This window comes from Myotis yumanensis, unplaced genomic scaffold (assembly GCF_028538775.1).
Source record: "Myotis yumanensis isolate MYYU_CA2020_CCGP unplaced genomic scaffold, mMyoYum1.0.hap1 SCAF_17, whole genome shotgun sequence".
Taxonomy (NCBI): Eukaryota; Metazoa; Chordata; class Mammalia; order Chiroptera; family Vespertilionidae; genus Myotis; species Myotis yumanensis.
This window is the reverse complement of record NW_027223768.1, coordinates 12,306,111-12,329,605: the sequence shown is the minus strand read 5'-3', so window position 1 is coordinate 12,329,605 and position 23,495 is coordinate 12,306,111. Positions and strand designations below refer to the sequence as shown.

The window sequence follows — 23,495 nt, the reverse complement described above, 5'->3', positions numbered from 1 at the left end:
CCTCATATACTTAACACTTTTTTTGTGTGGTGGGAATGCTTAAAATATACTGGCAGGAACTATTTTTTTAAGGAACTTTTAAGTATACAATATAATACTATTGGCTATAGTCACCATGATTAATATTAGATCCTCAGAACTTATTTTGCTTATAACTGAAAACTTATAGTCTTTGACCTAAATTTTTCTAGTCCTCTACTCCCCAGCTCCTGCAAGCCACATTTCTATTCTTTGTTTCTATGAAATTGGCTTTTTTTTTAAAAGATCCCACATATAAGTGATACCATACAGTATTTGTCTTTTTCTGTCTGACTTAATTCATTTGGAATTCCAGGCTTATCTGTGTTGTCACAAAAGGCAGGATTTTTTTTTTTAAGGCTGAATAACTTTCCAGGTTATAAATATATCCTACAATATCTATATCCATTCATCTATTTTTTAAAAAAAAATATATTTTATTGATTTTTCACAGAGAGGAAGGGAGAGGGATAGAGAGTCAGAAACATCGATCAGCTGCCTCCTGCACACCCCCCACTGGGGATGTGCCCGCAACCAAGGTACATGCCCTTGACTGGAATCGAACCTGGGACCTTTCAGTCCACAGGCCGATGCTCTATCCACTGAGCCAAACCGGTTATGGCTCCATTCATCTCTTGTAGGATATTTTGGTTGATCTATATCTTACCTATTGTGAATAATATTTTAATGAACATAAGGGTGAAGATATCTCTTTGAGATAATTAATTTCATTTTCTTGGATATATACCCAGGTGCGGGGTTGCTGGATTGAATAGCCATACAATTTTTAATTATTTGAGGAACCTTTAATATGGTTTCCCAAAAATGTTTATTTAGATCCTTTGCCTATTTTTAAAGTTGGGTTATTTGCTTTTATGTTATTGACTTGTATAAGTTCTCTATGTACTTTTTATATTAATCCCTAATCAGATATATGGCTTGTAAATATTTTCTCTTATTCTGAAGGTTGCTTTTTTCAATATATTGATTATTTCTTTTGCTGCATAGAACTGTTTAGTTTGATGTAGTTCCACTCCTTTATTTTAATTCATTCTTTTAGACAGATCATAAGGAGGTGGTATTTGAACTGAAGTCTAAAGAATGCACTTATTGGATTGTGTGGGAAAGAAGAGGAGATGGATTTGAAAGGCCTTTTGGAAAGGATTTGAAAGCCATGGTAAGTGAATATTATCTTATTTACATTGGTTAACAGCTGAAGAGTTTTTAAGTAGAAAAGTGACAGGATCAGATTTTTTTATTTAAAATAACTTTGCTAAGAATAAGGATGGTGAATTGAGTTTTGATACATTCAAGGATGCTCGCATTTTGAAAAAAGAAGAGAGATAAAGTTTCAAACAGAAGTGTTGCTTTTGGAGAAGGGAGCAGACATTTCAAAAGTAGAGCTCACAGATACATTGAAGTGGGGGCTGAGGGAGGGCGAAGAACAAGAGGCAATAGTTTAGAGCAATCATGCCTCGTTTATTTGGCCCGTGTTAGCCTTTGAGTTTGACATGCTTGGTTTAGAGTCTTGACAGGCAGCTTTGAGAGGGGGAAGCTCAATAAAGTAGGATGTGACAGGTGGATAGAAGAAAACTATTGGGGAAAAAAGAAAATGATGGAGAAGCTAGGAAAGGAGTTTAGATGGGCAGGTGATGGGGAGTTGGAATCAACAATATCAGGGCCTAGGGTCATCTTTTAGGCCAGAATTTTAACTTGGGAAGTAGGAAAAACTGAAAAACCAAGAATAGATCCTAACATGAGACACTGAGGCACAAGGAGCCAGGTAGAGACCTTGCTATCCCAACTGAGAGGGGTCAAAGCTAGATTAGCAGCACAGGCGACCTGAACCTGATTCCTGAGCTTTGGGGAACTTCCATACTTAAATTCCTCCTGCTGAAAGTCAGTATTTGTTCTGCCTGATGGAAATCTCGCAGAGAAGTGCAAACTTCCAGAACTTGAGGACCCCTCTATCTGTTCTGCACCCACTTTTTATCAACTTTGACTTTAGTCTCCTTCTGCAAACCTCCTGGTTATTTGTCCATCATAACTCATCACCTCCACCCTGTAGATTAGGCAGATGTTTGATTGATAATCTCCATGATTATTGGTGTAACCTCGCTTTAGACTTTGAGTACACCACACCCCAGTATAATCAGGGGAGGGCCCAAAGTAGCGCACCTGGCTTAGCTGTGTGGCCAGAAGGGTTGCATAGTCTAATGTCTGGGAACTGATGGGTTCATAAGGTGAATATCAGAACCAGGTTTTTAAAAGCTATTTACTATTAATTATTTAATGTATTATGATCAGAGACTATAGGCTATATGATGTTGATTTTCCAGAATTTATTCCTTGATAGCCCGAATGATCTATTTTTCTGACTGCATAATGTATTCTAGAAGAATGCAATGTTTGTAATAGCTTGAGCTGGATAATCTGTTTTTTAGTTTTTAAAAACAGCTTTATTGAGGTATAATTGATATACTAAGAATGGTGCATATTTAATGTATATACTGTAATTTTATGAGTTTGGACATGTGCAAACACCTGTAATATCATCACCACAATCAAAATAATAGACATATATAAAATCTCCCAGTTTCCTCTGTCCTTTGGTGTGGTGTGGTGGTGGTGGTGGTGGTGGTGGTGGTGGTGGTGGGGTGTGTGTGTGGTATGAGACTCACTTTCTCTTTTTTCTTTTTTTGACACCTACCCTCTTAACAAATATTGAAGTGCACAATATACTGTATTGTTAACTAAAGGTGCTATGTTGTACAGCAGATCTCTAGAACTTAAGCATCTAGCATAATAAACTTTATATAATTTATTAAACAACTCCCCCTTTCCTGCTCCCACTGCCCCTGGCAACTGTGATTCTGTTCTCTGCTTATGTAAATTTGACCATTGACCATTTTATTTATTTATTATTTTTTAAGTCCTTACCTGAGGATATGCGAACATGCTTAGAGAGAGAGGAAGGGAGAGAGAGAGAAACATTAGTGTGTGAGAGAAACATCAATCACTTGCCTTCTACTTGTACCCCGACCAGGGATCAAACTTGAACGTACGTGCTCTGACTGGGAATCAAACCGGCAACTTTTCGGTGCACAGGATGACACTAACCCTACTGAGCCACTCCCACTGGGCTAAGTTTAACTATTTTAGGTACCTCATATAAGTGAAATCATATGGTATTTGTCCTTCTGTGACTTGGTTATTTCATTTAGCATAATGTCCTCTGGTTTCACCTATGTTGTTGCAAATGACAGACTTCATTCTTTTTTTAAAATATATTTTTACTGATCTAAGAGAGGAAGGGAGAGGGAGAGAGAGATAAAAACATTAAAGATGAGAGAGAATAATTGATCGGCTGCCTCCTGCATGCCCCACTCTGGGGATCAAGCCAGCAACCCAGACATGTGTCCTGACTGGGAATTGAACTGTGACCTCCTGGTTCATAAGTTGATGCTCAGCCACTGAGCCACACCAGCTGGACCCTTTGCTGTAGGCTTTTATTTCCATGATAAAATGAATGATTAATCTTTTCTATTAGTAGATAGAAACTCAGTTTGGACAAATAAATAACCCGTATTTAACTATATATTGTTTATTAGAGTCATAACTAAAGCAAAATTGCAAAGAAAACATAGAAAAAGAGAGATGGAAAATATATGTCAGTAAACACTAATAAAATTAATATCAGATAAAACAGAGTTGCTTAAATGGTCTGAAACAAGAATAACAACCAAAAAAAATGTTTGACCTAGATGATCTTCAGTGTCCTTTTCAGCTGTGAAATTCTGTTAAAGGTAATCATTGAGACTCTTCTGTTCTTTCTTCTCTGTCCACTCATCAAACTCCCAAAACAAACACAAAGACAAATTAATTAACAAGTTTCATCAACAATTAAATGAAGACCATAATATCTAATTTTCAAAGTTAATACGATTATTAAATGGAATAATCCATGTAAAGCCCTTTACCATAATCTACACATAGTAAGCCAAAAACAGATATTTAAAAAAGAGAGATGTAATGGAATTTATTAGTGTTACTACAACTTTGAATCCCTAAGCCATTAAATAAGTCTGATTTGTGTTTTTTTTGTTTGTTTGTTTGTTTGTTTTTAGCTCCTTGGAAAACTGTGGCTAACTTTGAAATAGTTAATGATTAGGGCTGAAAAGGCTCTAAAGGTTGACCTCTGAGATTAGGAAAACCAGTTGAAACCCAGTGAAATGAGAGCTTAGTTCTGTTCAGAACCTGGAAAATGACAGGCACTCAATCAATGTTAGTTTCCCCCCAAATTTGGCCCCATATTCCACATATTTCCTCCTTTGTCTCATCTAGAAGATCCAAGGCCTAAAGAAAAGGAAAAGAGATCCAAGGCCTAGAAGCTTATTAAATCTAACAACAAAGAGTCAAGTTACACTTTTAAAAGTGATCACTAAAATGTTCTATGGCAGTGCATCTCAAAATGTGGTCTTAGGGTACATGTGAAGTAAAAAGGTATTATTATTTTCAGAATAATACTAAGACATTATTGGGTTGTGTGTTTTTTTCAGTCTCATTCTCTCACAAGTGTATAGTAGAGGTTTTCAGATGCATCATATTACAACAGATTGAATGCAGATACAAGAATCCAGGTATTGTCTACATTAGTGAGATTTGCAAAAATGAAATAGTGATACTCTTTATATTAAGTTTTTTTTATAGAAAAATAGTTATTTTATTATCATTTTTAAATCCTTACCCGAGGATATGTTTTTATTGATTTTAGAGAGAGGAAGGGAGAGAGAAATATGGATTGGTTGCCTCCCATACCCACCCCAACTGAGGATCAAACCTGCAACCTAGGGATGTGCCCTGACTGGGAATCAAACTGCAACCTTTTGGTGTCTGGATGATGCTCCAACCAACTGAACCACCCAGCCAGGGCAGATAAACTGTTATTTTAAAAAATGTGTTAACATGTATTGGATTTATTATTAAACTAGAGGTGCGGTGCAAGAATTCGTGCACGGGTGGGGTCCCTCAGCCTGGCTGGTGATTGGGGCCAATCAGGGCTGTCTCACCCAGTCCCAATTGGGGCTGATATGGGCCAGCCAGCCAGGGAGGGACCCACTGGAAGGCTCCAGGGTGTGTCTGGCCTGTCTCACCCAGTCCTGATTGGCCACAAACTAACCTACTGGTCAGAGCGTCTGCCCCGTAGTGGTCAGTGTGAATCATAGCGACTGGTTGAGCCGGTTGACGATGGGTCAGACACTTAGCATATTAGGCTTTTAAATATATAGATAAGTAAATATTTTTTAACTTTTCTGTTTTAATTTCTTATGTGGAAAATAGTGATAGATATAATCCATATAAACAAAAGCTCTTTGGGGTCCTCAGTAATTTTTAAGAGCAAAAAAATACCTGAGACAGAAAAGTCTGAGAATCACTTCTTTATGGAAATAATTGTTCATTAAAGAATTAAAAATAATTTATAAAGTAGATATGGAGAAAGCTATGGTTCACTTTCATCCTGACCACAGTCATTGTGCTTAATTTCTAGGTTCTAAGTACTGTAAAGAATTAAAAAAATGTTTTTTCACTCAGTAAGTGAAGTAGATTTTCTTGCAATCATATTCTTTAAGTAGAAGGCTGACAAGAGCCAAATCTGTACTAGAGACAAGAAATGTTGACTAAAGCTTGGAGACCTGCTGTACAAAATAGGTCCATTTTAGGATCATTCATAAATGTTTGGATCTCCTCTCAAGTTAGATCTTTTCCTGTATTCTCTGATTGGGTAGGGCTAGAGCATTGCCCTTTTCACCTATAGGCATTCTATTCAAACCGTTGTTCTCAAAATTATCTTGACTTAACCATAATTTGTCCCATGGTTCCTGATTCCCAATCCTCAAGATGACCCGAGAATTTTCTTTCCTATATTCTCTGAAAACTCATAGTCAGATAATGCTTTTCACCTCTAAATCCTCAAGGGGATTAAGGAGTTAACACTTTGCTTCCTTCCAGCAAAATTACCTAAGCTTGAATTAAGTCTCTCTTTCTTTGTCTGGTGTATGAGGTTGACTCCACAGAGCCTTCTTGATGTGACCTCTCTTTGTTCTCTAGAAAGATCTTGATTTCTCAGGTCCTTGAAGCAGGAATTATTCTGTTTTGTTTCTTTGTCCAGGTAGATTATTATTTTCTGCACTGCCACTCAAATGAATGTGATCTTCTACCTGTTTCTTTTACTTCACTTTTTTGGGGGCATCATTTAAGATGACTAATTTGTTTTGATCATGAATCTTGGCAGTATTCTTTTTAATCAATTTGTTAAAATTTGTGTTATCTCTTTAAAATTGACCAAGATCATGGTTCTGAATCTCTCAAGGTCATCCATTGCCATGTCTCACTTGGTCTATTTTCTGTATGGAGTCATTTAAAGAAGCAGAGTATAACAAAAATTATTTAAAAGTATTTCTTATCTCTGTGTGGGTCTCTCAAAGTACTTAAAAGGGGTTAAATTATGACTCTACCATAACACCTCTTAAAAATTCCTTTTCTTCTGCTTTCTAATGATCTCATATTCTGTAGTTGTCCCAAAGTCTCTTTCTGTCTATACTTTGTTTTTTGTGAGTGTAAACATGAGTTATTTTATTTCTTTGCCATACTAATAATGTCTATAAGATTCTTTAAGGATAAGAGGAAAAGAGGAAATTTGGATTATAATAAATGAGTTATTTTATTTTATTTTATTGATTTTTTACAGAGAGGAAGGGAAAGGGATAGAGAGTTAGAAACATCGATGAGAGGGAAATATCAACCAGCTGCCTCCTGCACACTCCCAACTGGGGATGTGCCTGCAACCAAGGTACATGCCCTTGACTGGAATCGAACCCAGGACCCTTCAGTCCACAGGCTGACGCTCTATGCACTGAGCCAAACCAGTCAGGGCAATAAATGAGTTTTTTAAAATTAGATTTATAGCTTTGGTCAGTGTGGCTCAGTTGGCTGGGCATCATCCCATGCACTGGGGGTTGCTGGTTCAATTCCTGGTCAGGGCACATGCCTGGGTTGCGGGCTTGATCCTGGTGAGGAGTGTGTGTGTAGGGGGGCAGCTGATCAATGTTCCACTCTCACATCGATGTTTCTCTCTCTCTCTTCCTTCCTCTGTCTCTATGAATCAATAAAAAAATATATAAAACCAAAATAAAATTAGATTTATAGTTTTAGGCCATGTTAATTGACTCTCTACAGTAAGAAATGAAAAGATTAATAGGCTTATACTTCTGTTCTCTTCCTCATTTATTTTATTCTATTTTTAATTTTTAAAAAATTATTTGTAATTATAGTTGACATACAGTACTCTTCCCCATTTTTGATGGATATTTTTACTTTGTTAGGGAGTTTTTAAAAAGTATTTCTATTATTTTCTATATTCAAAATTACCTCAGATTTTTGACCATGTCATCTCCATTCCTTAGTACTTTATTTTAATGAATGTCTGCATTACCTATATTTCATCTTTAAGAAGTTTTTTCATTTTGGGGGGGGGGGATGGGAAATATCTGTATTACTATCAACAATAAAAATATATTTTTTAAAAGAAGTTTTTTCATGGGTGCTGTTTCTAGGAAAATTTTGGTACTCCTCAAATACATTCTGGTTAAATATAAAAGCTTCATCATCAGTAGCTTTCACTATTCAAATATGCTTTTCTTTCAGCAAATGACATGTATGAATGAGTAATGAGAATCATTAGCAAGAATTGCTTACATTTACTTGGAAAAAGACATTTTTAGTATTCAGAATATCATACTGATGCTTTTATTTTATTTTTATTTTTTGCTTTGTCCCATGAAGGCTCTTCCTCTAGATCATTGTGAGGAAATTAAATAAAAATGTTTTATTTTATTTTCTATGCTGAAAAAAAAAAAATCAGAGTGTCTCAATAGAGGCCTAAAATATCCTATTTTAATGTCTTGTTTTATCCTTCACAGAAATGGGTATGAAACAGGGAAATAAATACCTTGATCAATCATGAAAGGAGGCATTTGTAAAACTAATATTTAAGTGCTCCTTTTAGTATTAGAGAGGATTTTATGGCCTCAGGCAATGTACGATGAACCCATTTGGGGTGGGTAATTGGTATGTTTTTCTTTTGTTTAAGTGAAAGAAGGGCTTACTGTAAGAATAGCACATGCTCTTAGAAAAATGTTAGGAAAGATTACATGCAGAAGTTGAGGATTTGGGGAAGTGATTTTGTTAAGACTATCCAGGTCTGTCCACAGATCTAAGTGAATGAAGCCAGCTTCAGTGTAGGGGAGGCATTAAAAAATGATGGAAACTCTGATGTGCTGGCTCACACATGTCCAGTCCAAAGTGAGATTACAACTACTCAGGTCCAGCTGCTTGTTCAGAGGGGATGTGACCGGGATTGCTGGATATTTGACTTAAGAGAAAATGGAAATCCAGGGATTTTTGTGTGTGTGTGTGTGTGTGTGTGTGTGTCATCTCCTAATTTCTAAACATTTTAACTAATTCATATTTTAAACAACCTAAACCAGTAGTATGCTCACCAAATGAAACACATCAGTAGCCTAGCTATGCCCTGCTAGTCATTTTTGCATATAGGTTTCTGTATATGAACAATGGCCTGACCCAATTTCTTTTCTTTTTTAAAATATATTTTTGTTGATTTCAGAGAGGAAAGAAGAGGGAGAGATAGAAACATCAATGATGAGAATCATTGATTGGCTGCCTCCTGCACGGCCCCTATGGGGAATCGAGCCCACAACCCGGGCATGTGCCCTGACCAGAAATTGAACTCTGTGACCTCCTGGTTCACAGGTCGATGCTCAACCGCTGAGCCACTATGACCGGGCCTGACCCAAATTTTATACCATATAAAGAGAATACCAACAAAGTTCACTTTCCTCAAAGTCTCCCCCCCCCCCCCCCCCTACAAACTTGCTCTGTTTATTTGATGACTCAAGCCATAAACTTAGCAGGTCATTTTAGACACCTTCATCTCACTCAGACATTATATACCATGCAACAACAAATCTTTTCAGAAATATGTTTTGTTTTGTATCTAGCCCATCTTCTGTACTCTATGTAACCTCTGTCATCTTTTACCCAGATTATTATAGTAATCTCCAAATTAGTCTCCACACCTCTAGTATTTCCCTTTTTACACCCGCCCCCATACTCACACTTTCTTTTCGAAATGAATATATTATTATGTGATTTAAAAAACCCTTTGCTGATTATTAATTGTTTACGGATAAAAACTAAAGTTCTTAGCAAGGCTTATAAGGTTCATTTTGATCCAACCTCTGCCTATTGTTCTGACATCATCATTTCTTGCCATGTTGCCACAGGGATGCTTCTTAGCTATGCTAATTATTTCAGGTTCCCTGAGCTCATCATGGCCATTCTTACTTTAACACTTTACACATACTCTAAAAATGTATAAGCCTGGAGTAGTCTCCCAAGTAAGTCTGGATAACTCCTGGCCATTTCTGGAGACCTACCACAAAGCTCTCTTTTTTCCTAAAGATTTTTTTGAATCTTGTTTCTTTACTTTTAATCAGTTAGTTGATTACTTTGCTACAAACAGTCCCTGGATCATACCTATATAGCACTTACCAGAGTGTTTATGTGTGTTGCTTTCTCATATGTTGATTTCCCTGATGAACATGTAAAATATTAAAGGACAGGGATGGTATCTTTCTCATATTTGTAACTTCAGTGCTAAGTACAGGGTCTGTCAACTTAGTTATTAAAACTTCTCTCTAATGAATGAATGAGTGAATGAGTGGCCCTGATGTTCCATTGACAACACCCTCATTATCTGGATCATCTGGATTCTGTAATCAAACTAATCAGAGAGGGATTGATCAGCCTAGCCCACATTGTCAGATTGTTGATGGACAGCTACAAAAATGTATTTTGTCACACATAGGTGGAGCTCAACCATCTATTCTTACAGGCTTGAATAGCTGAGCTTGACAAAAGGTACCAGGAAAGGCATTAGGAAGAGTGAGGATTTGGAAGAAAAGAGCAATAGGAACTAGATCAGTGGTTCTCAACCTTCCTAACGCAGCGACCCTTTAATACAGTTCCTCATGTTGTGGTGACCCCCAATTTCATTGTTACAAATTGAACATAATTAAAGCATAGTGATTAATCACAAAAACAATATGTAAGTATATATGTGTTTTTCGATGGTCTTAGGTGACCCCTGTGAAAGGGTCGCTCGACCCCCAAAGGGGTCGCGACCCACAGGTTGAGAACCGCTGAACTAGATAGTAATGTTCCTGGAAAATAAAGACTATCAGGTATTCCCCTACTCCCCCAAATATTCAAATCTAGAGTGTATGTGTGTGCTTTGGGAGGCAACATAACCCTTGTCCAGACCTGAAATTGCACCAATTAATAACAGTTGTTGACTTAATGCATTTTTTAATGCCACTTGGAATAAATTAGTTTGAGTGAGATGTTATTTAGTTTGTTTATTGGGTGATTGGTTTTTAAGACACCCAGCCATCTGAGCAATTCAATAACATCAGAGCTGATAAATAGTATTCAGCTTGAGGATTTGAGGAAGAAGAAGGGTTGAATTATTGTCTTTTAAAACCCCTCTTGACAAAAGGGAAGGAAAGATACTGCTGAGTGAGGTATGGAGTTTTCTAACATTAAAAATTTAAGTTAAAAAATTTAAAGTTAACATTTAAAAAATTTAAAAATCTATCCCTTCCCTTCCTTCCTTTCTATTTTTCTATCTATCTACCTATCTACCTAAAAGAAGATACATGAACTGATTTTTAGATGAAAGAAAGTAAGGGAAACCAACATTTGATGTATGCTCTCTAGGTGTTAGAGTTCTGTGTTGGGTAGCCTGGTGGAGTAGAAGACACCTGGCTTTGAGTTATCGGAGTCTGACTTGATTTTTGGCACTTTGCTGGTTAACAACTATGTGTATTTCAGGAAGTTTTTAAAACTTCTCTAACCCCCAATTTTGCAAGGTTGTTGTAAGGGAAGTGTCTGAAACATAGTAAGTAAGCGTTCAATACATTTTAGTTTTCTTCCTTTAATCCACTGTGGAATAAATAACACAAATATTTAATATTTTGTATTAAGTAAAAGAAGTAGGACTGGAACTGCTTTTTGATTCCCAGCCCTAGAGGAATCTAGAAGTAATAATGACTTTAAACTGGGGTTAATTTGCCTACATTGGTATCTGAGAGATATTATTATTACTATTATTATTATTATTATTATTATTATTATTTTTTGCCCAAGCAGATCATCCCATTTGTATATTCTCTGTATTTCCTCTTCTCTAGTAGCCTCCCTGTGGGAAACTGTTTCTCCTACCTTTCATGTATATGTTCTAATGAAGGACTGATAACCAGTCAACCCTTAAAGCCTTAATTCTAGAGAAACTGGGCAAAGCCTGAAACACATTTAAGTGATTGGCAATCAGAGGGTGATTCTCCATTTTGTCCTTTTCCTAATTGTTGTATTTCATTTATAGGCAGTAGGAGGACACAATATTTTTGTCAGTGTACATCATGGAGAAATGAAAAAAATCAGCAATATAAGAGCAATTTAATATCTATATATATAAAAGCCTAAGCGACCATCACTACCGAACGGACAACCAAACAGGCTGCATGGGGTGACCAGGCCAGCAGGGGGGTTAGTGAGGGATGACCAAATAACTGAGCAGCAGGATGCATGGGACAACCAGGCCAGCAGGGGGGTTAGTGAGGGATGACCAAATGACTGAGCAGCAGGCTGCAAAGATGGCGGTGCCCACAGCCAATAAGGAGGGAATATGCTAATTGACTTCCATGCCCTCAAAGATGGCGGCACCCACAGCCAATAAGGAGGGAATATGCTAATTGACTGCCATGCCCTCAAAGATGGCGGTGCCCACAGTCACAAGATGGCCGGCAGGGGAGGGCAGTTGGGGGCGACTGGGCTGGCAGGGGAGTGGTTAGGGGGTGATCAGGTTGGCAGGCAGAAGCAGTTAGGGGCAATCAGGCAGGCAGGCAGGCAAGTGGTTGGGAGCCAGCAGTCCCGGTTTGTGAGAGGGATGTCTGACTGCCGGTTTAGATCGGGCCTAAACCAGCAGTTGGACATCCCCTGAGGGGTTCCAGATTGAAGAGGGTGCAGGCTGGGCTGAGGGACCAACCCCCACCCCCCCAGTGCATGAATTTCTTGCACCGGGCCTCTAGTATTTAAATAATCTTTAGGAAATGGACATGTTTCCCTTGCAAATTCCATACTTTCTTGTGCTAGGTAGCTTCATAATACTAAGGGAAAACTTGTAAACTTCTGTTGGTAACTCTGTGTACTTGTAAGCAGAGCTTTAATCACTTTCGCTTACTATGCTTTCCAAAGATTCTATATAATAAAAGCCTAATATGCAAACTGACCAAACCGTGGAACGTCCAGTGGAATGACTGGTCGCTATGACATGCACTGACCACAAGGGGGCAGACGCTCAACACAGGAGCTGCCCCCAGCCCACAGGGCCAGGTAGGCCAAGGCGGGTGCCAACAGGGCCTCCTCTTCCCTTCTGCCCCCTTCCCCTGCCTTGATCTCCCTGCTGGTTGCCCGACAGATTGGCCCTGATTGCCGGCCAAGCCTAGGGACCCCACCCATGCATGCTTTTGTGCACCGGGCCTCTAGTTAGATAAGATGTAGCTTAAAATAGGTTTCAGACTCCTACTTGTGTGCACGAGTTTCAGTTTTATATCCTACATATGAGTAAAATCATATAGTTCTTAGTTTTTTTTCCTGACTTATTTGACTGAGCATAATATTCTCAAGGTCCATCCATGTTGTTGCAAATGGGAGTTTTTCATCTTTTCTTATGGTTGAGTACATTCTGTTGTGTATATGTACCATATCTTCTTTTTTCTTTTAGAACAAATATTTAAAAAATATATTTTTATTGATTTCAGAGAGGAAGGGAGAGAGAAAGAGAGAGAGAGAGAGAGAGAGAGAAAGAAACATCAATGATGAGAGAGAATCATTGATTAGCTGCTGCCTCCTAATGCCCTACACTGGGGATCTAGCCCGAAACCTAGGCATGCACCCTGACCAAGAATCGAACCATGACCTCCTGATTCATAGATTGACACTCAACCACTCAGCCATGCCTGCTGGGCTGTGTCACATCTTCTTTATCCAATCCTCTATCGAAGGATACCTTCGATTGTTGGTTGTCTCCATGTCTTGGCCACCGTGAATAATGCTGCAATGAGCATAAGGGTGCATATATCTTTGCGAATACATGTTTTCAAGGCTATACCCAGAAGAGGGATTGCTGGGTCATATGGTAGATCTGTTCTTAATTTTTTGAGGAATCATCAGACTGTTTTTCATAGTGGCTGTACCAGTCTACAGTCCCAGCCACGGTAAATGAGGGTTCCCTTTCCTCCACAACCTCTCCAACACTGAGGGAAGGGGGTAGAGAGCTGGGGGCTAACGAGGGCCTAATATATGATGATAGACGATTATTTGACTTTGGGTGGTGGGCACACAGTACAATATACAGATTTTGTAATGTAGAAATCCACATCTGTAACCTATATGATCCTATTAATCAATGACACCCCAATAAATTTAATTAAAAAAAAGGTTTCAGAGTCTGTGTGAATGGCCCTTCAATAGTGCCAAAGTTTGTTATTAGTGAGGAAGATGCCCTCTGCTGGCTTGATTCATTTTCAATCAAATCTAATTTTGCCTGAATCTTCTTCTTTTACTGTTTTTTCACTTTCTCTTGCCCATTGCCCCTAAGCTTATATGTAGACTCACCACTGATTGCATTAGAGTGGTCAACACAGGTTTCACTCAGCATGTATTATTATTATTGCTTTTAAAAATATTTTTGTTGATTTCAGAGAGGAAGGGAGGAGAGAGAGACAGAAACCGGGAATCGATCCATGACCTCCTGGTTCATAGGTTGACAGCTCAACCACTGAGCCACGCTGGCTGGGGGAGCAGGCAGTATTTTTTTTAATTGAATTTTATTGTTTAAAGGATTACAGATAGTAGTACATATGTCTCCTTTTTATTTTTTCCCATTGACCTTTCCCCAGCCCACCCAACCCCCCGGCACATGCCCTCATGCCATCCTCCTCCCCCCTTGCCCAGTGTCTTGTGTCCATTGGTTATGTAGTATTATTTTAGATCTTTTCTGGTTATCAAAAACTCCTGGAACATTTACATTTCAATAAGCAACCAATGCATACCAGGTGTCTAGTACACACTGACCTTCAAGTTCCCACATTCAAAGGTAATTTTTATCTAGAAAGTTTGAAGAAAGAAGAATTTTATCTTTGTTTCTCTTAATTTGGCCACTGAAATCCGGGCATGTGTCCCCACCAGGAATTGAACCTGCAACCTTTGGGTTCACAGGATGATGCCCATCCAACTGAGCCATACTAGCCAAGGCAAGGACTATATTTTTAATCATTTTTCTTCAACTGGAAAATTCAGGACACCATTAGCCTCCACTGCCTTAACCTCCATTGTCAGTGATATTTCAATCAATATCTTTGACAGAGAGAGTTTGTGGTGCATGACTCATTTCCAGAGCTTGGGTTGTCTCAGGGTATAGCACTTAGGATTATGTTTGATGATTGCTGTGATGATCATTATTACCAAAGCATCTGAGGTCAACCCATCAGTATAAAGAATTTCTTTCTGTAAATGATTTGGACAGTAATTACATTGAGGAAAAGATGAGATCAGATGTAATTAAGTTTATTGAGTTTCGCCTTCTTTGAATTCCCTATTGTTGGTATCTGATGCTTTACCGCCATCTAGGTGTTCAGAGGTACAAGGAAATGTGCATCTGACCTCATGACAGGGATCTTTGTGTTTGTGAGGATGAAAGAGAAGCAAAACTGTAACTTGATGAAAAGTTTATTGTCAATTATTTGCAGTACAATTTTCTGGATCCTATATCTAGGAGGTCATGACAATAAATTCAAAAGTAGTAGTACAGAGTTCCAGAGGTGGCACAAAAGAAGCAATTCTTCTGAATCTTCAATACCATAACATTCTTTGCTCAGTACATGGAATATGTTACAATGCTATTAGAGAAAATTTGGCTCCTGAACCATGTCTCTTAGCTTTCTGCATAGGTTTGTCAATGAATAATTGAAATAAAACTGGAAAATCTAAAATTTGAATTTCAGAAAAAAAATTTTAAATGCCCATTTTATCCCAAAGCATGCAAATCACCTTTGTCATATAGTATTAAATATAGTCCCAAATGCCATTTAGTTCTTCCATTCACTGTTTTTCAGCCAAAGAGCTCAATAGTTAAGGAGCCTTACAAAAAAAAAACACTTTGCACCGAACAAAAGAGTAGCACAGTTAAAATATGTATACCTCCACTACCAAAAGAAGGGATCACGTTAAATATCTTAATTGCATGTGTATGGAATTTCTTCTTTGAGTTAGTTCTTATTTTAAGTTAGTTTTCTATTAACTTCAAATGATTATTCAAAGTAATAGTACTTTTGCTCTTGGATATATTGATAGAGTGGGGTGTTGCTATCTAAATAAGAGGGACCTACATCTGTTCTTCCGCATCTATGGTAACCCCTGGTTTCAGAGTCTCTTGCTTGCTTATCATCCATATGCTGACTGTGTCTTCTGATGCTCCCTAACATCCTTGATCCTGACTCTTGCTTTTGCTTATCTCCGCTCCATCCAGTTGTACTGCTTGATGAATACCTATATCTATACTTCTCAGTTCCTGTATGATCTTGGTTCTGAAGAGAGTGACTGGAAATGGATCTTTCACTTCTGCTTCTGCTGTCACTTGCCTGTCCATAGCTATCACTTGAATGGCCATGGGTATATACTTGCCTTTCATTGGTATTGAGTCCAGATTGATCCTGGACATCTCTGGATTGTCCATGACTTGATCCCTGTCTTGCTAAACTTATGCTGGATTCTACCTGATCTTGAGAAGATGTATCTCCAAAATGCTGTTGACTGGATCCATGTATATCAATTGTATTGAAGTCTGACTGTCTGTGCCTAGATCCTGATTGTTTATTAATCTGTTTCCCCCAATCTTCTGAACACACTTTACTATTATTACGGGATCCCTGCCTAAAAGTTGAGCTAGATTCTGAATGGCTGTGAACTGACACTTGCTTGTTTTCAGTTCTGTTCCTTGGCCTAACAGGGCTAGAATTGTGACTGCTTGTGCGACTGACTACCCCCTGAAGGCCCATACCCAGATTGCCCATAGTCATATTCCTTACATCCATAGCTACCGTGTCTCCATCTTTGACTTGATCGACGATTTTGTCTTCCTGCTGCCTGCCCATGTTTGTAGGTGTCTCCTGACTGTCCATGAGTAGTTCCCTGTCTCCCTCTACCAGAGGATCCCCACTCTCCATGCTGAGATCCAGCCTGGCCATGACTGGACCCTGACTGTCCCTGTGAGCCTCTGGAATGCCATTCACTGCCACTGGACTCATTGTGACTAGATCCCCTTCTTCCACTTCTGCCAGATCCTGACTGTGAGGAATGTCCTTGACCTGCCTGCCCATGTTTGTAGGTGTCTCCTGACTGTCCGTAAGCCTGGCCATGACTGGACCCTGACTGTCCCTGTGAGCCTCTGGAATGCCTTTCACTGCTACTGGACTCACTGTGACTAGATCTCCTTCTTCCACTTTTGCCAGATCCTGACTGTGAGGAATGTCCTTGACCTGCCTGCCCATGTTTGTAGGTGTCTCCTGACTGTCCGTAAGCCTGGCCATGACTGGACCCTGACTGTCCCTGTGAGCCTCCAGAATGCCTTTCACTGCTACTGGACTCACTGTGACTAGATCTCCTTCTTCCACTTTTGCCAGATCCTGACTGTGAGGAATGTCCTTGACCTGCCTGCCCATGTTTGTAGGTATCTCCTGACTGTCCGTAAGCCTGGCCATGACTGGACCCTGACTGTCCCTGTGAGCCTCCAGAATGCCATTTACTGCCACTGGACTCACTGTGACTAGATCCCCTTCTTCCACTTCTGCCAGATCCTGACTGTGAGGAATGTCCTTGACCTGCCTGCCCATGTTTGTAGGTGTCTCCTGACTGTCCGTAAGCCTGGCCATGACTGGACCCTGACTGTCCCTGTGAGCCTCCAGAATGCCATTTACTGCCACTGGACTCACTGTGACTAGATCCCCTTCTTCCACTTCTGCCAGATCCTGACTGTGAGGAATGTCCTTGACCTGCCTGCCCATGTTTATAGGTGTCTCCTGACTGTCCGTAAGCCTGGCCATGACTGGACCCTGACTGTCCCTGTGAGCCTCTGGAATGCCTTTCACTGCTACTGGACTCACTGTGACTAGATCTCCTTCTTCCACTTTTGCCAGATCCTGACTGTGAGGAATGTCCTTGACCTGCATGCCCATGTTTGTAGGTGTCTCCTGACTGTCCGTAAGCCTGGCCATGACTGGACCCTGACTGTCCCTGTGAGCCTCCAGAATGCCATTTACTGCCACTGGACCCACTGTGACTAGATCCCCTTCTTCCACTTTTGCCAGATCCTGACTGTGAGGAATGTCCTTGACCTGCCTGCCCATGTTTGTAGGTGTCTCCTGACTGTCCGTAAGCCTGGCCATGACTGGACCCTGACTGTCCCTGTGAGCCTCCAGAATGCCATTTACTGCCACTGGACTCACTGTGACTAGATCCCCTTCTTCCACTTCTGCCAGATCCTGACTGTGAGGAATGTCCTTGACCTGCCTGCCCATGTTTGTAGGTGTCTCCTGACTGTCCGTAAGCCTGGCCATGACTGGACCCTGACTGTCCCTGTGAGCCTCTGGAATGCCTTTCACTGCTACTGGACTCACTGTGACTAGATCTCCTTCTTCCACTTTTGCCAGATCCTGACTGTGAGGAATGTCCTTGACCTGCATGCCCATGTTTGTAGGTGTCTCCTGACTGTCCGTAAGCCTGGCCATGACTGGACCCTGACTGTCCCTGTGAGCCTCCAGAATGCCATTTACTGCCACTGGACCCACTGTGACTAGATCCCCTTCTTCCACTTTTGCCAGATCCTGACTGTGAGGAATGTCCTTGACCTGCCTGCCCATGTTTGTAGGTGTCTCCTGACTGTCCGTAAGCCTGGCCATGACTGGACCCTGACTGTCCCTGTGAGCCTATGGAATGCCTTTCACTGCTACTGGACTCACTGTGACTAGATCTCCTTCTTCCACTTTTGCCAGATCCTGACTGTGAGGAATGTCCTTGCCCTGCCTGCCCATGTTTGTAGGTGTCTCCTGACTGTCCGTAAGCCTGGCCATGACTGGACCCTGACTGTCCCTGTGAGCCTCCAGAATGCCATTTACTGCCACTGGACTCACTGTGACTAGATCCCCTTCTTCCACTTTTGCCAGATCCTGACTGTGAGGAATGTCCTTGACCTGCCTGCCCATGTTTGTAGGTGTCTCCTGACTGTCCATAAGCCTGGCCATGACTGGACCCTGACTGTCCCTGTGAGCCTCTGGAATGCCTTTCACTGCTACTGGACTCACTGTGACTAGATCTCCTTCTTCCACTTTTGCCAGATCCTGACTGTGAGGAATGTCCTTGCCCTGCCTGCCCATGTTTGTAGGTGTCTCCTGACTGTCCGTAAGCCTGGCCATGACTGGACCCTGACTGTCCCTGTGAGCCTCCAGAATGCCATTTGCTGCCACTGGTCTCACTGTGACTAGATCCCCTTCTTCCACTTTTGCCAGATCCTGACTGTGAGGAATGTCCATGACCTGCTTGCCCATGTTTGTAGGTGTCTCCTGACTGTCCATAAGCCTGGCCATGACTGGACCCTGACTGTCCCTGTGAGCCTCCAGAATGCCATTTACTGCCACTGGACTCACTGTGACTAGATCCCCTTCTTCCACTTCTGCCAGATCCTGACTGTGAGGAATGTCCTTGACCTGCCTGCCCATGTTTGTAGGTGTCTCCTGACTGTCCATGAGTAGTTCCCTGTCTCCCTCTACCAGAGGATCCCCACTCTCCATGCTGAGATCCAGCCTGACCATGACTGGACCCTGACTGTCCCTGTGAGCCTCTGGAATGCCATTCACTGCCACTGGACTCTCTGTGACTAGATCCTTTTCTTCCACTTCTGCCAGATCCTGACTGTGAGGAATGTCCTTGACCTGCCTGCCCATGTTTGTAGGTGTCTCCTGACTGTCCGTAAGCCTGGCCGTGACTGGACCCTGACTGTCCCTGTGAGTCTCCAGAATGCCATTTACTGCCACTGGTCTCACTGTGACTAGATCCCCTTCTTCCACTTTTGCCAGATCCTGACTGTGAGGAATGTCCATGACCTGCTTGCCCATGTTTGTAGGTGTCTCCTGACTGTCCATAAGCCTGGCCATGACTGGACCCTGACTGTCCCTGTGAGCCTCCAGAATGCCATTTACTGCCACTGGACTCACTGTGACTAGATCCCCTTCTTCCACTTCTGCCAGATCCTGACTGTGAGGAATGTCCTTGACCTGCCTGCCCATGTTTGTAGGTGTCTCCTGACTGTCCGTAAGCCTGGCCATGACTGGACCCTGACTGTCCCTGTGAGCCTCCGAAATGCTTTTCACTGCCACTGGACTCACTGTGACTAGATCTCCTTCTTCCACTATGGTATTCTGAGCTGGATTGGCCTGTTTTAGACCCATGCTGGTCAAAGCCAGAAGATTGACCTGAACCATATCCACGTTTTCCAGAGCTAGAGGAGTGTCCTGAACCTGATTGTTGATGGTCAAAGCCAGAAGACTGAGTTGAACCTGACCCATATTGGCCATAGCCAGAAGACTGACCTGAACCATATCCCTTTTGTCCTAAGCCTGAGGACTGACCTGAGCTAGATCCGTGTTGACCATGGCCAGACAACTGACCTGAGCCAGACCCATGTTTTCCAAAACCAGATGACTGTCCTGAGCTAGACCCATGTTGTTTGAAGCCAGATGACTGACCTGAGCTAGACCTGTGTTGTTTAAAGCCTGAGGACTGGCCTGATCCAGACTTGTGTTGTCCAAAGCCTGAGGACTGACCTGAGCCAGATCCTTGTTGGCCATAACCAGAGGACTGACCTGAGCCAGATCCATGTTGACCATGGCCAGATGACTGACCTGAGCCAGAACCATGTTGTCCAAAACGAGATGACTGACCAGAGCTAGACCCGTGTTGTCCAAAGCCAGATGACTGACCTGAGCTAGACCTGTGTTTTTCAGAGCCTGAGGACTGACCTGAGCTAGACCTGTGTTTTCTAGAGCCTGAGGACTGACCTGAGCCAGACTCACGTTTTCCAAAACCAGATGACTGTCCTGAGCTAGACCCATGTTGTTTGAAACCTGAGGACTGACCTGAGCCAGATCCTTTTTGGCCATAACCAGAGGACTGACCTGAGCCAGATCCATGTTGGCCATAACCAGAGGACTGACCTGAGCCAGATCCATGTTGACCATGGCCAGATGACTGACCTGAGCTAGACCCGTGTTTTCCAGAGCCTGAGGACTGACCTGAGCCAGACCCATGTTTTCCAAAACCAGATGACTGTCCTGAGCTAGACCCATGTTGTTTGAAGCCTGAGGACTGGCCTGATCCAGACTTGTGTTGTCCAAAGCCTGAGGACTGGCCTGAGCCAGATTCTTGTTGGCTATGGCCAGACGACTGACCTGAACTGGACCCATGTTGTCCAAAGCCTGAGGATTGACCTGAGCCAGATCCATGTTGGCCATAACCAGAGGACTGACCTGAGCCAGATCCATGTTGGCCATAACCAGAAGTCTGACCTGAACTGGACCCATGTTGTCCAAAACCTGAGGACTGACCTGAGCCAGACCCGTGTTGACCACAATTAGAAGACTGACTTGCTCCAGACCCATATTGGCTACCACAAGAGGACTGCCTTGATCTTCTTCCCTGTTGACCACAATTAGAAGACTGACTTGCTCCAGACCCATATTGGCTACCACAAGAGGACTGTCTTGATCTTCTTCCCCGTTGACCACAATGAGAAGACTGACATGCTCCAGACCCATATTGGCTACCACAAGAGGACTGTCTTGATCTTCTTCCCCGTTGACCACAATTAGAAGACTGACTTCCTCCAGACCCATATTGGCTACAGCAAGAGGACTGCCTTGATCTTCTTCCCTGTTGACCACAATTAGAAGACTGACTTGCTCCAGACCCATATTGTCTACCACAAGAGGACTGTCTTGATCTTCTTCCCTGTTGTCTTCCACAGTTCTGTGGTTGACAACAGTTCTGTGGTTGACAACATGCCGGGGATCCATGTCTTCTTCTATGACAAGAAGGTGGGCTACAGGAGCGAGGCTTACATTGGCCATATCCAGAGGACTGACCTCTTGAGATGCATCTCTGACCTTGTCCTCCACTATTTCGTGATTGACAACCTGACTGAATACAGCTAGATTTATTTCCTTGCCCTCCATATCTGCCTGCCTGACAGGAGCTGGAAACATTTTGTCTTCCTCCACACCCACTTGAGTTGATGGAATCACATGCATAGCTTTGTCTCCCACTATCTCCTGAACCTTTAGAGCTAGAAGCAATAGCCTCTAATCCATGTGACAGACCACCATGACCTTTCCTTTCCCCGCTCTTAAATCCAGATTCAGATTCAGATTCCTCCCCAGATTCCCTAGAGGGGCTAACTGAGTGGCCAGAGCTAGACCCATGGCGCCTTTTCTCAAATCCCTCTTGTTTCTCTGAGCTAGACAAACTACCTTCCCTTCCCAGACTTCTGGAGTGGGACCTATGTCTATGTTTCGCAGTTCCCCTCAAGCCCTCAGAACCATGCTCCTCTCCCCCACTCCAACTTGAATTTCTATGACCTGATTTCTGTTCTGATGTATTCTCATCTTCTTCTTCTGTTTCACCCTCTTTCTTTTGGTGCTGGTGACCATGACTACGCTTCTGCTTCTTTGACCCTGAAGTTTTGCAGTATTCTTTGCTAAGAACATTGTTGCAGGCCATAGCCAGCTTGAATACCATCAGAAGAAACTCAGTAAAGTCCAGTCTTCGGTCATGATCTCGATCCAGCATATGCATAATGACCTCCACCGTGTCTGGATTATCTGGGTTCTGTATATGAGAACACACCAAAGGAATTTTGATCAGCCTAACCCACATACTCAGCTAAAATATTCAGATAGGACTATGAAATTGTAGATATTTGACATGAAGTATTTTAATCCAATCAAAGATTGCTTTAGGCTAAGGCAGACTAAGAGGACCCAGCAGGTGTGAAGAAGTAATAAAGAAATAAAGCTATTGGAATCCTCAGGAGAATACAATTCAAGGACCTAGGTTAGAGAACTAGGTACTCAAATATGGCATACAGGAAGGAGTTGGATAAACAAAGTTCAGTACTGGTGTGTTTTAGTTTTGCATACATTTAAAACATCATATGCTAATATATTCTATGTTGGGGTCTATAATTTCTAAGTCAATAGCTGCATCCTTTTCAAGTAGATGGGAAAAAAAACTCATGTATTTTGTTTTCTGTTTTTAGTTATCCTGGCTACTTGGTCAACTGCCCCTATATATGATTTCTCTTTCTATAGTTTTTCTTCCCCATTTGATAGGGTAACTTATTAATTCATGTCTTAGTACAGATTTCATTTTCTGCTTTCAGAATGGGAAGCTTGGGAGGCATGAAGAAGTCTGAGAGTCCACATGGTGGAAATATACAAGAAAATGAGGAAACAACAAGTCACTTTTCTAAAAATACATACTGCCTCAACAGACTTTCTGATGTCCCAAAAAAGTACTGCTTATAGAGTTTTCTCAAAGACTACTGGAACTAATATTAGCTAATATTTGGTTATATAACAGAGAATGTACAAGACCGTAGAAACCTTTAGTCCTAGCACATGGTCCTCACCTTCAGAATTGGCCGAAACTCTTTTTCTAGAAGTTCCTTTAGCTCATCCTTGCTCAGTGTGCCACATTCCCCATCTTTGTTGGTGTATTTGTAGAAAATATCAATGACGGTGACAACACTTCTTAAGAGGTCGGTCATCTTTTTGCACGTTTAAGTGAACCTAAAGAGAAAAACAAAAGGGTCTATCATTAATTTTCTTTCCTTTTAATTTATAGGCAGTTCTGATTTTAATAATTGTCATCATGAGTTTTCAAATCTCTTGTCTCTTTAAAACCTAAAGTACCTCAAAAAATAAAGATGGGCCAGGATGATACAAAACCTTTCAACACAGTGAAAAATAACTTTGTTAACATTAGTCATGGACATGCTACTGGCTGAACTGGGACTAAATCTCAGGTCTCCATGGCCTGGATGAATATATTCTTTTCTTAATGTCTCTACACTTTGTGTACTTTGGTGTCCTGGGTGTTGTCCGTGGGTTTCCAAATTTTCTAGAACCGCCCAGACATTTCCCCTCAGTTTCTCTTGCTAGTTTCACTGA

The 23,495-nt window shown here is 41.4% G+C and overlaps 1 protein-coding gene across 1 annotated transcript; it reads right to left on the bottom strand.

Moving 5' to 3' along the window:
* Positions 1-14,968: 14,968 nt before the first annotated feature.
* LOC138996092 (filaggrin-2-like) lies at positions 14,969-23,092 on the bottom strand. Its single transcript, XM_070397050.1, has 3 exons — positions 22,955-23,092; positions 19,549-22,152; positions 14,969-19,062 (listed from the first exon to the last, which is right to left on the bottom strand). The coding sequence occupies exons 1-3, from the start codon at positions 23,090-23,092 to the stop codon at positions 16,228-16,230; spliced, it is 5,577 nt and encodes a 1,858-aa protein (XP_070253151.1). The 3' UTR covers positions 14,969-16,227.
* Positions 23,093-23,495: the final 403 nt, after the last annotated feature.